Source organism: Chamaea fasciata, unplaced genomic scaffold (genome assembly GCF_029207755.1).
Source record: "Chamaea fasciata isolate MVZ Bird 193981 ecotype frontalis unplaced genomic scaffold, bChaFas1.0.hap1 SCAF_1, whole genome shotgun sequence".
Taxonomy (NCBI): Eukaryota; Metazoa; Chordata; class Aves; order Passeriformes; family Sylviidae; genus Chamaea; species Chamaea fasciata.
In genome coordinates this window covers 56,770,972-56,786,457 of record NW_027094086.1, presented here as the reverse complement: position 1 = coordinate 56,786,457, position 15,486 = coordinate 56,770,972, and the positions used below count along the sequence as shown (strand labels likewise).

The following is a 15,486-nucleotide window of genomic DNA, read 5'->3' as shown; positions in this document are numbered from 1 at the left end:
AAACTGTTTGTTACTTCCTGATATGAAGAAGGTAGCAATAAGATCATTGACAGAAAGATACTTTGGTTTTTAATAAAATATTTTTGATTGTGAATGTAATTATAAATGTTACTGGCTTTTGTCTTTCAGCTGACCTGATAGACAGCTGTATAGAAAACATGAAGCACATTCACGCCCAGCTGAATTTGGATTCCCTAAAGCCTGGGAAAGGACAGAGAAAAAAGGTAGCTGTAAAAAACAGAACACTGATAGGATAAGGCACTTCCCAGGTTTCTTTTGTTTGTTTGTTTTCTTGAGGCAGATATTGCTTGTATCTGTCACGGATGAGACAAAGTAAATGACAACTTCTAATGGATCCAGATACTGGAGCTTCTATAAGATTTAATGATTTAAAAATTTTACCTACTTAATTACCTCACATACTCTTCCACCCAGAGGTCTCACTGGGTGTCAAGTATGTTTTCCAACATAGAGATGACTGCTACTTCAGGAATGTCAGGCAGAAAATCACATCAGTTCATACTTTGCAGCTGCTCAGTCTTGGCTGTTCACTGGACAAAGCCCCTGGGCATGTCCTGGTGTTTCTGTCCATGTATCTCTCTGGTCCTCAGGATCTTCTCCCATTTGCCAGATTGTTCCTCCAGCCAGGATCTACACATTCTTCTTTTTGGGCCTATTTCTTTCTATCAGGGACCGTCTCTTTTCAGGAATCCTTCTTTCTTCCACTAACTTTTCTTTCCAGAATTCCAAGCTTCTGTTTGCCTAAACTCAGTAGTCTACATGTGAAGTGCAACACATGATCAGCCTCTAAATTACTAGTTTTGTCTCATGTCTTTTCATTACTTGGAGCATTCAGGATATCCCACTTTTAGTCCAGGTTCTCAGAATTAGCAGCTAGTGCATCCTGGCTGAAAGCAGCAAATAGCTGGCTGACTGAGAGTTCAAAATTCGCTTTCAGACATCCACTCACATACGCGTCTCATTCTTTTGTAATCTGTCGTGCTTGTAATTTATGATATTTATCTTATAGCAATGTCAGAGTATTGTTTTCAAACTTAGTTGGAATTTCAGTCTTGACTTCATGGCCCTATCTAATCCAGCTAATTTTTTTCCGTCTTGTTTCCATAGTAATATTTTTAGTTTTTCTTAAGTTGTTTTTTCAGTGTCTTTCAACCAGTGCTAGCTATTTTGGTTTTGCATATTGTGTATCAGTCTATCTCCCTCCTATCCCAATAGCAGTTCCATTCTCCTTATGCATGTAAATAATATCTTTTTTACTCTTCTATTATCTGGCTTTCAGTTTTGGTTTGTTTTTTTTTTTTTTTTCTCCTTCGAACTTGGTTGGGATATCTCAGTTTCTTGTCATCAGACTCAATTTTCCCTGTTTTTTTAACTTTTGGGGTTTTTTGACCTCATACTTGTGCTCCTACTGCCTGCATTCCTAGTAGCTTCTCTCCATTCACAATACATTTATTTAACCTTTTTTTTTCCTACCTTCCTTCCAGTTCTTCCAGACTCTCACATGACCCAACTCTTCTTTACCGCATTTAGATACAAATTATGTCTTACCATCATACAACGGTTTCATAAGATTTTTGCTGCAATCTGCTTGTTTTCTGCCCCTTTCATCTGAGAGAATTAATAAAATACAGGCAGTAACCTCTGCTGTCAAGTTTGATATCTTGTCCACTCCCACATAAAGCAGAAATTGCAGAAAACACCCTCCTGTAGGGTATTTCTGCATTGCTTTAGCTAAATAGTATTTTTCTCTGATGTTTTGGTACAGACCTTGATTTGTTAGAGTATGGAACTGTGTTTTATAACAATGAACTCCTTAAAAATTTGAGTTTAACCCTGATATTTGAAGGCTGTCATATTTTTTCTTGAGATCTCCTAAACACATTCATTTTCCCTTTTTGATGGCTGGAGGCTGAAAGGTGTCCTGCTCTGGATATGTCCTGTAAGGCTGAGGTCAGCTGGTTCTTTGTAGTTTCTGAGTTGAGGAGGAATTTAAAACTTGAAAGAAATTAGAGGAAAGGAGCCTCTGAGAAAATTCAGAAAAACTGTTTATGTTTATTGAAAGTTCTGGGGAAGATTGGCAAAAGCCTTTGTGTCAGATTTCCCTGCTGAGCTGGAACGGCAAGTTGCTGCATCATATGTAAGTGTGCTGTTCATCTTAAGTGGTACATAATGATAGTTTCATGTGGGGGACATTGAGACATTGCTTGCATGGTAGATTTAGCTGATCATTCACAAAACTGCCCCTTTGCCCACTTCAAGGCACAACTCTGAAAGGAAAGTCATGGCAGCTTCTTTTCTCATTTCCTTTTTCTGACTCTTTTTAATTATTGGGAAAATATGTTTGATCTAGCTTTATTCTCAGGTCAACTGAGGTGTTTTACTTGATATTCCTTTTCTTTCACAATAATTGGTGTGATGCTAATAAAGCGCATGAAAAGTATTTACAAGTAGCTAAACTTTAAAAAAATCATGTCAAAATATTATAGTGAAAAGCAAGATATCCTAAAATAAGTTAATACAAACATTGCTATCAATGCAATCCATAATTTTTTCAACCTCCTAGAAGTTTTTACATTAAATATGAGTTGTAGCTTGTGGGATTTTAATGCTATTTTACTTATTAACTGAAGTAATACATACAGAATTCCTTGAAAGAGTTCTTGTCTTAGAGTTAACATTTTATTTAGCTAGAAGTGAGACAAACCAGTTATAAAATGTATTTTTAATAATGACTTGTTTCTTCTTGACCTACTACACCTGGTTTTCATTAACCTTTTTGCAGTAAACTTTTACTTCTTCTCTAAATGACATCAAATATATGATTTATGATATATATAAGCACATTATGATTTTTAGGCATGCACTGTTTCTTCACATTGTCTAAGTATGAATCCTATTTTACATTTTTGTTCCTTTATGCTTGATAAGACAGAAATAATATCCTCTGGTGAACAAGCTTGTTGGAATTTGGTAATCTTTCAAAAGTGGGTTAGTGTGTTGCCCTTACAGAAGTTAGGTCAGCCATCACTGCCCTGTAATGTCACAGCTCTGTCATGAAGATAGATTTTTTTTGTTCACTTGTAACTTGAATCTCAGTGTAGTACCTCACTGTCCAAAGGTCTGTATTTATTTTTGTTATTTTCTTATCGGGTTGGAAGTTATTTATAGCTTCCATATTTATAGTTAAGGATAGGAAATTAAGATCCTGTGGATATAAGGATGGATTGGCCTGACCAGCTGTAGAGATCACCGAATATTCTGAGTTGGAAGGGACCCCTAAGGATCATCAGATCCAGTTCTTCAGTGAATAGTCTGTATAGAGGTCAAACCCACAACCTTGACATTACATTGGCACCATGCTCCAACTGAGCTCTCAGGGTCAGGAAGACAGAGCTAATTTAACCTTGTTTTTATCCAAGGAAGAAAAATAAATGCTTCTAGGGAGTGATTCGTTTGACTTATTTCAGTTGTGTGTTTTAGGATGGAACAAATATTCAGAAAGTTCCCACCCGTTCTTTATTAGTTGTAAGAGAAATGGAGCTCAACATTACAGATTTCTGCATTTGGTCAGATTGGTGGCCCTAGAAATCGTATCTGTGGGTTATAAAGAGAGATAAGGATAATAAGTTACTGGTTATAAATGTCTTTAGTAAACGTGCTTGAAGCTGGCTGAGATGAATTCTACCTGAAATCAGAAGAAAACTGCTGAGCAGATGTGACCCAAACGTTGATAGTTTAGATTTGCACTTCTTCTTTTAAAATATCTTTCCTCCTTGTACAAAATTCATTCTGGTCTTAGATTGATGGTCTTCATTTATTTTTCTCTGGTTAGGAGGATAACCTTATCAAGGAGTTAAGGTGTTCTATGCAGCTCCTTAGAAACTGCCTCTTTCAAAATGAAGAATGTAAAGTAAGTATTCTTACACTGAAGTAATATGAGCACATTTAGTTACTGAATGAAGATAATATTTTTTTTCTATTTCAAAGTTATTTTCAAACTGGCTAAATTTAAGTTTGATTAATTAAGGGCAAGAAATACTTCATGTTTCATTATTCCCACTACCTAAGAATATTTCACATACGTGTTAGGGACTTAGTGTTCTTATGGAAACATCATCTCCCAATGGTTTCAGATGGCTGTTATCTTTTATATCCACTTCTGCCTTGAGTAAGTCAATAATTCTAATTTTCAAAGCATATAACATGAAAAATGGATGTGGACAAAAGTGTGGGGCCACCAGAAAGGCACATAGAGATACATTTCAAGTATGTTGTTTCCTCTTCTTTCTTCTTTTGCCTTTCTGAAAGACAAGTAAAGCCCAAAACCACCCCAACCAAACAAAACCCAAAACCTAAAGAATAATTTGCTATTTATTTTTCTTTATCTGAGTTAAATTGTACTAATTCTCCAAAACACAATTTTGTTTTCATATCCATTTTTTATAAAATCATTTTTCTTCCTCAAAATCTTAAATGTTTTCTTTTAATTTTATTCTGGTCTTTTTCTCTCTTCTTTTCAATTTCTTTTCAACTTCCATTCTGCCTACTTGTTTGGTTTTGTTTTTTTTTTCTGTGGGGAAAATACTATATTACTTGCTTTCACTTTTTCCTGTATTCGTTCTTTCTGATCACTGCTCTTCCTCCTTCTTGTTGCTGATACCATTCACACATTTATTTGCACTCTCACAGTTTAATTTTTCTTAGCATTGTGTTACTTGTGCTATTTATACAACTTGGGCTACTTTTAGCAAATGCTTTGGTGGAATTACAAGATTTCTTGACTTTCCAGGAGTATCCCTTTCCAGGGCATGTATTAACATCCTTTTTGTAAGCAGAACACTTGGGGCTGAATAAGCCATCTGATTATCCCTGGAGTCTCCATAACATGGTTGTGCCATAATCTCAGCTAAGATTATTGTGGTATGTCCTTCTTGTTTTGATCAGGATGTGCAGAAAGAATTACTTGAAGGATGGAAGGTGGTTTCTGTTGATAACTGAAGATTTCTATCATATGCTTTGTATACAGCTGCATTCTTGTACTTCTATCGTTTTTGAGTTCCAATAATTACTTAAGAAGGGGTTGAATAAACTTTAGAGAGCTCTCAAAGAAGACCAGTTGGAATGAATAAATCGCTACTTTTGTTTGCATGTCTTTCAGTAATTAAGATATGTGCTGGTTTTGACTGGCGTAGAGTTAAATTCATTGGTGGTTGAAATGATGGTGTCGGTTCTCCATACAGTCTTTTAAACCATAAGATAAAACATAAGCTAAAAATATGGTTTTCTCATTCTATATTTCAATTTCAAAGGATTGATAGCATTTGAAATTCTTCCTCGTGTTGTAGATGGCAGCACTCAAAGCTCATCTTGTTCCTGTTCTGCATTCTCTGTGGCCGTGGTTTTTAGCAGATGATTCCTCAATGCAAATAGCTCTGCATTTACTTTGTGTCTACACTGAAAACTATCCTGCAGGTATGAAAGTCACTCTGTGGTGGAATACATCAAAATATTTTACCAGAATAATTAAGACAGAAAAGCATTATAAAGGGAAAAGAATGTTTATTGCTACCATAAGAGGAAAGTGTAAAAGCACTGGTCCATCAAAGTCTATCAAGCGTTTTGGTTTTAATACATTCAAAACTTTTGTTCAGGTCTGGTTTCAAGCTGTTAGATTTAGCAAGAGTTCAACTGTACTAAAGGATTAAATAGCATTTAATTCAAACCATTATGTTTGAGGGTTATGCTGAATGTCCTGCCAAGCTGAGTAGTATATTATAGAAGTACTATTCTAGGAATTCTTTAATAGAGAACAGTGTGTCAGGACTTAATATGAGTTGTACTTCAGTCCTTATTGAGAACATTCTGGTTTTGAAATAGTCAATCAAATTCAATTTTGTATTAAATTTCTGCCATTTCTTTAGGCCTTGGACTCAGTAGCTTGTGTTTGTGTATTTTTCTCAAGGAATCTCCTTTTCATTTGAGCTAACCTTTAATTTCCATTGGTAATTATCCCCAGTACTAGAAGCCGGAAGTGTTTTCTAGCATGGATTTTTCTCTTTCTATATCCTGGTTATATAGATTTAGCAAATCATAGGTAAAGATTTGCAAGGAGCTTGAAGAGACGCAGAAGTGTCTTCCTTTCTCCCTGTCAGGATACCATAAAAGGGTTAAAATGGTTAAAATATGACTCTTTTTTTAAGTTAATGTCTCCAGATCTTAAATGAGCTTCCAATGGCTTTTCTTCATAAAGAATTTTTTTTTAAATATGGGCCAAAGAGAGATGTGTACTAGTCAGCTATAGAGTATAAAATAAAAATGTAGGGTCCTGTCCATGTGCAAGAGAGCAAGCTTAAGTGACTCTCGCCTGCATTTTTATTTTTCTTGCTGATAAGAGCAAGTGCTCTCTGATCAATCATGTTTTTTCTTTCTGTTCAGAATAGCTGGCTTACGAGGTGTCCCAAATTTACCTGCTCTGAACTGGTTAACCACTCTTCCTCAGTGTAGTCAGAGAAATGCATGTTAATATTTGTTACAGTTAAACATTGTCTCATTTTTGCTTACTTTTGCCATGGAAGAAATTAACTGTTGTTGCTGATGGCCAATGCCACTAAAAAAAAGGACATATATCTATATTTGTGCAGAAGGCATTTATCTATATTAGGTTGGTTACATAGTTGTTCCCTGCTGCTGTATTAATTCAAACTTGTAGCTCTGTAGCATGGGATTGTGCATTCCTCTGTTGTACAATGTAACGACAGCTGCAGACAGCGTTTATATTTCTCTGAAAAATATTCTAAGGAATTTATATTAATCCTTTCAAATTATACAGAGACCTCTTTTTCTGAATCAGTTTCAGAGGATCCCTTCAGATTCAACTGCCAAATAATGGTATAATTAGATATATATTCTGGTATTTAAGGAGACTTTCTGTGATGGAGCAATGGCTTCTGTTGAACAGCAGAATTGCCTCTTACATTCTAGAACAATAGAACACTAGATGGCTATTCCAGTAAAGTGCCACATTCAGGCACGTTTCTATTCAAAGCACATCTGATTGACTTCATTGGGGTTCAAAGAAAAGATACCTAACAAATCCTTTGGAAAGTTCCATCTCAGTGTTTGAGCAGTTGCACTGTTCTTTCTATAGGTTTTTCTTTTAAATACATATCTGCTTTCTAATGTGATAAATGTCTCATTGCCTTAAGGTTGTGCTTCACTTTGTTGGGCTGCTGGTGGACAATCATCACTTCCATCTGCACGAAGTGCAGCTGGCAATTCATTAATGCATTACATCTTGAAATTGGCTTCCCATGTGTCAAATGATAGCAGCCCAGTTCAGCAGGTGGTCTTTTGTCTAGTATCTAACCTTGCTCTGTCTCATGACTGTAAAGGCATTATTCAGAAGGTAAGTAAATGGTAACCTGTATTTTAGCAATGGGTACAGTTTCCTTTTTAATAAACCCTCATATTTTAATATAGAGTGTCCTGTCATCACATAGAAATGTTTCTGTGGGAATCAAATCCATTGTGTCTTCTCAGTTAGTTGTTACTGTTCCCTAAGAGCAGAGTGTAATTCTGTTATATTCATTGTCTGGACAGTTTTTACTAGAGCCTTTTGTAACCTCTCTGTATCAGTGGGTTGTAACATTTTTAATACCCATATATATTGATAGCAATCACTATTGGATCATGAAAGTGAGTATACTGTAGAACAAACTGCAGGTGAATGAATGAGGAATTAAACATTGTTTAAATCATTATATATACTGTGGGAAACATAACCTTTGTAAAAGTTTTAGGAGGAAACTAGTGATTGGATGTTAGATAAAAATCTATTCTTATTACACAAATGTATGTCATATCTTTCCATATTTTGTCTATAGAATGATCCTTACTCTATCAAATATGCTTTGAAAAACCTGTTTCTCTTAAAATTTGATCATTTAAATAAATTCAAACCTTGAGAAAGGAAGACACATCATGTAAAAAGTAAACTGTAGTAGTGACGTGATAAGATGAGCTAACACAACAGAAATTATAAAAAGTGTGTTTGTTTCTAGCATCTTTTATAGTAATTTATTAATTGAAAAAAATCTTTTGTTCTCCATTAACAATGTTCTGTTCTTGGACCTAATTACCTGTTCAAAATGCAGGGGGAAATAGATATTTTTGTGATGCTAATTATATAATGGTCGTACCATTACACAGTGGCTAATCCTCAAACTTTTTGATAGGAACAGAGTTTGAGACCTCTTCTCTAGTAGCTGTTATATTCTGTGAATTGTTTTTGCTTTTAGACTCTTCAGAGTTTCACTCTAGTGTGATAGTGCTTCCTTCTCTCTCTTGGGCTCTGCTTTCATAAGTGTAAGCAATGCTGAATAACCAATTCCCTCTGTGAAAATTAAATTACCAATATTATATTCACATGAAGGAAACCACAATGAGTTTGTATGCTGGGTTGCTTGCTTTCAACCAGATGCTTGTATATGTTGTCAAGATTCAGTGAGGCTGGGAATATTTAGTCAAGGACTTTTTCATTAGTGGAATTTATGTTAGAGCACCTCCCTCTTGCAACAGGGGAATAGATTTTCGTCTTCTCAGAATCTCCTGAAAGTGGAGGCAAACCCTGAGGTAGTGTATGTCATATCAATACACAGTTCTTTTTCTACAAAGCTTACAAAAATAGGGGACATTCCTCTGGCTGCCAGTGAAGGGAGGAGTGGTGCTGTAGGTTCTTATGAGTCACTTCCAATTTGAGACGTTCTATGATACATTTTAACATTTGTTAATAGCATGCAATAATAAGTAAGGAGTCAAGAATACATTATCTAAGTAGTGCATTGATTAACTTAAAATGTCGCTAGCTTATTTTTGGGTAGAAACACTGAGTGCAAAGGAAGAAGCTTATGTAGTAGTGGGAATTAGCCTTTAAAGAAATATATTGTGTTGGATCAACTTTTATGTATCTACACTGCATAAATTATTATAGAAGAAAATGGATGTTACCATATTAACTTTTTAACCATGCAGCAGATTCTTTTTCATATGTAATTTTTTTCAAAAATGCTTGACTAATAATGGGTTGCCTATAATGTGTAAATTAAGCAACAGTACTAGTCTGTGGTCAAGTATGTAGATTGGAAGGTCAAACAACAGCAAACAAGTCATGGAATACTATAAATTCTAAAACCCTTTTTCTTCCTTCTAACAGAGTAACTTCCTGCAGAACTTTTTATCTCTTTCATTGCCAAAAGGAAGTAATAAAAATTCTGGTAATGTGTCTACTCTCTGGCTAAAGCTGCTACTGAACATATCTTTTGGAGAAGATGGACAACAGATGGTCATGAAGATAAATGGGTTTTTAGACCAGATCATTGAAATGTGTAAATACAAACACAAGAGCAGCCAACATCTAGCACTTCTTATTCTACATAATATATGTTTTAGTCCAGCTAATAAACCAAAGATATTAGGTAATGGTAGGTATCTGAAGAGTATGCAAACTGTTGTTCTCTGGCTTCCAGAAGACTGTATTTTCATGTCAGTTTGGGTTACTGACCAAGAACTCAATGTTGTATTTTAGAAGAGCATTTTTATAAAAATTAATCTTTTAGAAGTAATTACAGAATACTTATTTTGGCAGAGGGACAATTACAATAATACATAATAAAAGGAAAAGCAAATAAATAGTTGTGAAAAGAAAATCAAGATTCATCGTTAGGCAGATTATTTGGATATAATAACACATTATGAATTAAAGGATTTTGGCAGTTTTTTCAAACAGCTAGTTTTTCAGGGAGGATTGAGGGATTCTTTCTGTCAGTCAGTTTGAAGTAACTGAAGTTCCTGTGTTCAATTGGACAAAACTTTCCTAGCTTGTGCACATCATGAATGTTGAGACAAACTATTTTATGTCCTGTCATGTACAGAAGGTGTTTAAGATAGCGATAAAGTTATGTCATGACATATATATATTTAATGTAACAATGTGTTCAGAACTTTTTTCTCGGTTGTTTGTAGAAGGCATGTTTCTTTCCTCCATTTAATTGCAGAGATAATGCTGAGGGCTTTGTTTTAAGCCCTCAGCAAGTTTTCCATGGTGTCCATGCTTTTTATTTTTCCTAAAATGTAGATTTATTGCCTTAATTAAATATACATTATTCAGTTACATAATCTATGAATTTTTGTTGTGAAGTGAATAAGCAAAGTTGAAGAGTCTGACTTCAGAGCAATGGTAGAAAATTAAGGCATCTACAGTGGGGTGGCAAATATTTCTCATTGGTTGCAAATCATCTGCATAATAAGTATGAAGGAAAATAGAAACATCTTAATATCCATCCTGATGTGGTTCTAATTGTGGCTACTGGGAGTTATAAAACAGTTTCACAGCTTACTCAGTCCCTGAGCATAGCTGATAGCTATACATAATGTTCATGCTGTAAACTGGTAGCTTAACTTTTTAGCATTACTTGGTTTTGTTTTGCTATATTGCTTTTATCACTTCTTTTAATGTACTGTGCTGATTTTATGAGCATATTGAAATTTAATCGATAATAAAGTTTCTGTAATTCCTCTGCCATACCAGTTCTTGTCATAAAAATAAGTATGCTCCAAGCATCAATCTACTGAGGCATGTAAATATATTTACATTGCTCTTGATTATATTTTCTAGATGTATTTGGCTTCATTTTTTTTATTTATTTATCTCATTAGATCAAGCAATTGCAGTACTGTCTGCCTGTTTGGAAAGTAACAGTCCTGCTGTTCAGAGAATAGGAGCAGCTTCGCTTTGGGCTTTGCTTCACAACTATCAGAAGGTTAGTATTTGAGAAATCTGGGAAAAAAAACTCTAATGTTATACTTTTATTCTGTAAACAATACAGTAATCTCTAAGTAAATAATAATAAAGTTTACAATAGTCATTTGGTTTTATTTTAATTGTGTAGCTGCTGAGGCTGGGAGATTAAAGAACGTGGTGTAGAAGCAGCATGTCCTTTGTAATTTGTGACTGCTCAAATAAATGGAGTCTATATGATGATGATACAGTCATGTTAATTCTAAAAATTCCTGCATCTCCTGCTCTGATGAATTGTAATTTTTTTTTAAACTTTGTTAAGGTGTGATCATGTGGGCAACAAAGCTCATAGTGTTTTGTGTGTTTGTGTGTTCTACAGGCAAAAGTGACTTTGAAGAATCCATCCATAAGGAGAAGAATAGATGAGGCTTATTCTTTAGTGAAGAAAAGTAGGTCTTACTTCTACCTAATGCCAATTCTTAATTTTTCCATCATTAAAGCATTTAAATTTATATCATCACAGTAAGTTTTTGTTGTGCTGCAGGTTTTTTAAAGGATACTTTTGTCCCTAAAATCACAGTTAGCAATGTGGCTTATGGTTGGGTATCTTATAAATACAGATGGAGAAAAATACCTTAGGTAATTGCCAAGTTTCCTTTTGAAGTATAGGTCTGATCAGGCTTGCAATAAAAATCTTTTTCACAGTACAGTTCTGTGAATCTTTAAATATTAAAATTCGTGATAAGAAAAATGGTTCTTTTAGCATTGACTTTGCCTAACAGTGTTCAGCCTCAGGGTGTTGAGCCACGTAGAGAAGGCATCAGAACAGAGCTTTGTTCCAACATTGAAACACTGTGCCATGGGTTAGTGACATTCTGAAAGCTTGGGATTTTCGCACCAGTAACCGAACATAACTCAATGGCTTCAATACAATAGGTTCAGCTGAAGAACATTCAGTATGAAAGGTGTTCAAACACCTGATCTGTAGCTGGAGCTTCAGTAGCTAATAATGGTTTTATTGGTTGTTAGTCACATCAAGGTAGTCTAATCTGGAAAGGACATGATAATGTCTCATTTTAAGCTAATGAGCTTTCCTCTAATTTAAAGTGTTCTACGGATGTACTCAAATAGGTTTATTGATTGAGTGGCTTATAATATCAAGATTTCCGTAGGATTTGTATATCCAGGTTTCCATAGTATTTGTATAACAGATTTGCCACAACTTTCTGTCTATACTGACCATTGTTGATATCCTAATAAGGAGGTGATGTTGATAGAACATCTCATGATAATTTTTCCTGTGCTGTCACCCAATTTCATTCATGTTGTGAATGTACCATTGTTTCAAACTCAGCCTTTACTAAGTCAATCATTAAATATAATACATTTCATATACTGATAATATATTAATAGATAAGTTGGTATTGCTCTTTATAGCAGAATTACCACTGATCAGATCCTTTTCCAAATACCATGTTGAATCAACAAGGTAGAAATATGTACCTTTTACAGACTAGCACCTCATAAGTTTAATCCCCATTTATTTGTGTACTGCTATAGAACATGAAGTCTCAGACTGAACTATTGATTTTTAATTCAGTAAACATTTACATATCAAAATAAGGAGTATGCAATATTTTATGCAGCTATAATTATTACAGTGTACAGTTGTGTAATACATCATCAATATTTTCATTAATATGCTCCTACATTAATGTTCTCAACTAGTCTGTGCTTGTAAAGCTTTGATCACTTAACAGTGATAATTGGTATAAAATGGTAGATTGTTCTTCTGAGTACATGTGCAGGAATTTTTCAACAAGGCTATTGTTATTTTACATTTCCTGCTTTGTCCTATCCAAGGAAAAAACCAAAACAGACTTTGCAACATAAGTATTAGTATTTGAATTAGTATTTGATTTGCTGTCATTAATACAGACGTTAAGGTCATAAACCATCATGAATTCTTGCAAAGCATTTGATGCAATGTCTGGAAAAGTAATTTTGTATTAAGAATCAGCTAGAAATTCAAATCTTAGGGTTTTTTTTTTTCCTTTCAGGTTCTCCCTCGCCAGAAGAAAATGAACTACATGCCTACCATGTAAAATGCTTAGAGAATATAGTGCAGCTTCTTGACTCTTAATGGTCATCCGTCGACTTCTCATGTTGAAATTGAACAGCTTGTTCAATGAGAGCCTGAAATTTGAAGAAAGCACTTCTGATTCACAGATCTGTGGCAGCAGCATATCTGCTGTGGAAGAAATTTATGAGGCCTTTGAAGAAGGAATTCATCACTTTGAACCAAAGAAAGTGCACTATATCTGGTTCAAACTATTTGTACTGTAATCCCAATGGGAAATTATGATTATGCTATGTAAACTATGTACACAGAAAAAGGAATGTACAGGGGAAAAGAGTTGAAAAATGAGTCATTTTCTTAAATTATGCATTGAAATTGTTACTGTAAAGCATTAGAATTTCTGGTTTGAATTGTTCTTAATAAAGAAGTTTTTACCTGAGATCATAATTTGCTGTGAGTGAAGTGGAATTTTTAAGATTGCAGGTGTGCACAGTGTATGCTCAGATTCAAGAACTGAAATGTTGGTAATTGTGGTGTCTTATACATATTAGATGCAGAACTGCAAGGTGCATGTTGTAGTTTTGAAGAAGATTTCAGTACAAATTGCTACATGTTTTTAAAGATGCTAACAATTGAAAAAGAGCTCTCAATTGCTGATATTAGAGGTGACAGTTATGTTAACCTGGCAGTTTACTCAAGATATGGGGTGTGTGCATCCGTTTAAGTTACATTACAACCATGTAGAGAAGATTTGAGTCAAAATCTGTTGGTTTCTAAAGACTTTGAATCTTTTGCTTGGGGCAAATTTTCCCCTCCCCACCCCTCCATTTTCTGGGCCTGTGTTGTCTTTGAAGTGCTACTATGTAACTATTGTTCTAAGTTTTTCAGTATTCTATGCTGAAAGAGTTTGAGAGAAAAATACATTGGTGTCTGAGCACAACAGTTTTTCTGGCCATGCTGGAGTATCTAACTAACAGGGTGTTTTCATTTCCTTCAACACATAAAGCTTTTACTTTATGTCAGTCAGAAGTGAGCAGACAGAAGTGAACTAATTCAAAGCGAAACCTGAATAACATCTCTAAGAATTATAGCAAGGCCATGTCTACCTGTAATTAGTCTTTTCTTCTTAACCAGGTGGTGAAAGTATTTTCTGCTGAAAATAGGGATGCAGGTTTATTTGTTTAGCAGAGCTTGTAAATTATGTGTGACTTGATATAATATAGCTGATCATAAGTGTAATGCTTATGGCTGGGTTAAGTGATTACTAGAGATGTAATTATTGGCTGCTCTCCCACCCCTCCACCAAACAAAGCGCAAGGATGGACCACCAAAACTTGATTATTTTCCACTTGCCATGTTGTGTAATTACTGTATTTTGCAAAGCAGTTGTTAAATGCTGTCATGCTCATCCCATGGTATGTATTGCAGAATATTCAGTTGCAGGGCAGGACATAGCTCTGCAAGTCAGCATTTGCTGGCTGGGCTTGGTAGTGTGGGGTCACTTCCCCTCAAGTGCTTCCCCTACCAAGTGCTGGGTCTCTTCAGAGACTTCTGTTTCAGCATACTAACCCAAATGACCTTTCTCATAAATCAGTCACTAAGTCAAAATGCAGATTGTTTGCCATTTTCTGTTTCAGAAAGACAAAAAATGAGAGCACTCAATGCCAAATGAATTCTAATGGAAGTAACCCCTCCTGCAAGGATTGCAAGAGCTCATTCAAAGCATAGAAATACACATGGATCTCATAAGGGGAATGAGGGCTGCAGTTGCATGACTTCATGGAGTGCAAGTACAATATGATAAGGCCATAGAAGATCTGGATGCTTGTTTTCTATTAAACATTTCTATTTTGCCAAGCTTTGCTTGTTCTTGAAGAAACTATTCATATTGAATATTCTGGGCAAATTGCTAATACATTTGCTGTTACAGTAAGCCTTAGTGCTATGTTTATCCCAAAATGAGCTATTTTCTCAGTATTCTGCAATAATTTACAGTTGTGGGAAGAAATTGTAGCAATGTAATAAGTAAATACTTACATTTGGTGTTGCTATTCTGGAAAATCAAAACAATTTTTAAACTCTTAAGGGCTAGTGAATAAGGTTTCCTCCTTCAAGATTAAGGAAAGAGCTTTATGTATTTATTTAAAGGACACCGCTTCCTTTCATCACATTTTCTCTTGAAAACTGGGGACGTAGAGTGGCTGCATCCTGCCTTCCTGCATGTTAACAAAGGGAGTTATAAAACGTAAATGACCCTATATTTCCTGTTCACTGGGACTTAGACTACCACAAATAGCCTCACAATGACCTTTAGTCTTAGTAGCTTTCATGAAAAAAGATTTACATATTTAGACTTGTTCACAGTTAATTTCCAAATTTTGGAGATCCATCCATCTTGAAGGATGGGGTATTTGTCATCTTCGTGTTTTCAAAGAAAATTAAACCCTAAAATACCTTCAAATTCTAGGAGCTGTAAAATAATTTTTTTACTTTAAAGGGGGAAGTGCAATTAAAGTGGAGATGGATTTCCTGAATAAGCTCCAGAATTTAAAAGGTAATATTCAAGTTTCATCTAGTTTCCCTAATAAAA

The 15,486-nt window shown here is 34.9% G+C and overlaps 1 protein-coding gene across 2 annotated transcripts in view; it reads left to right on the top strand.

Annotated features, from left to right (window-relative positions):
- The window catches only part of RTTN (rotatin), an 81,167-nt gene extending 65,681 nt beyond the window's left edge, over positions 1–15,486 (top strand). For both annotated transcript variants that reach the window (XM_066184329.1, XM_066184322.1), the window contains exons 42-49: positions 130–224; positions 3,854–3,931; positions 5,367–5,493; positions 7,227–7,426; positions 9,233–9,500; positions 10,735–10,838; positions 11,196–11,265; positions 12,877–15,486. In XM_066184329.1, coding sequence (XP_066040426.1) covers positions 130–224; positions 3,854–3,931; positions 5,367–5,493; positions 7,227–7,426; positions 9,233–9,500; positions 10,735–10,838; positions 11,196–11,265; positions 12,877–12,959 — 1,025 coding nt within the window. In that variant the 3' untranslated portion in view covers positions 12,960–15,486. The remainder of the gene's footprint in view (positions 1–129; positions 225–3,853; positions 3,932–5,366; positions 5,494–7,226; positions 7,427–9,232; positions 9,501–10,734; positions 10,839–11,195; positions 11,266–12,876) is intronic.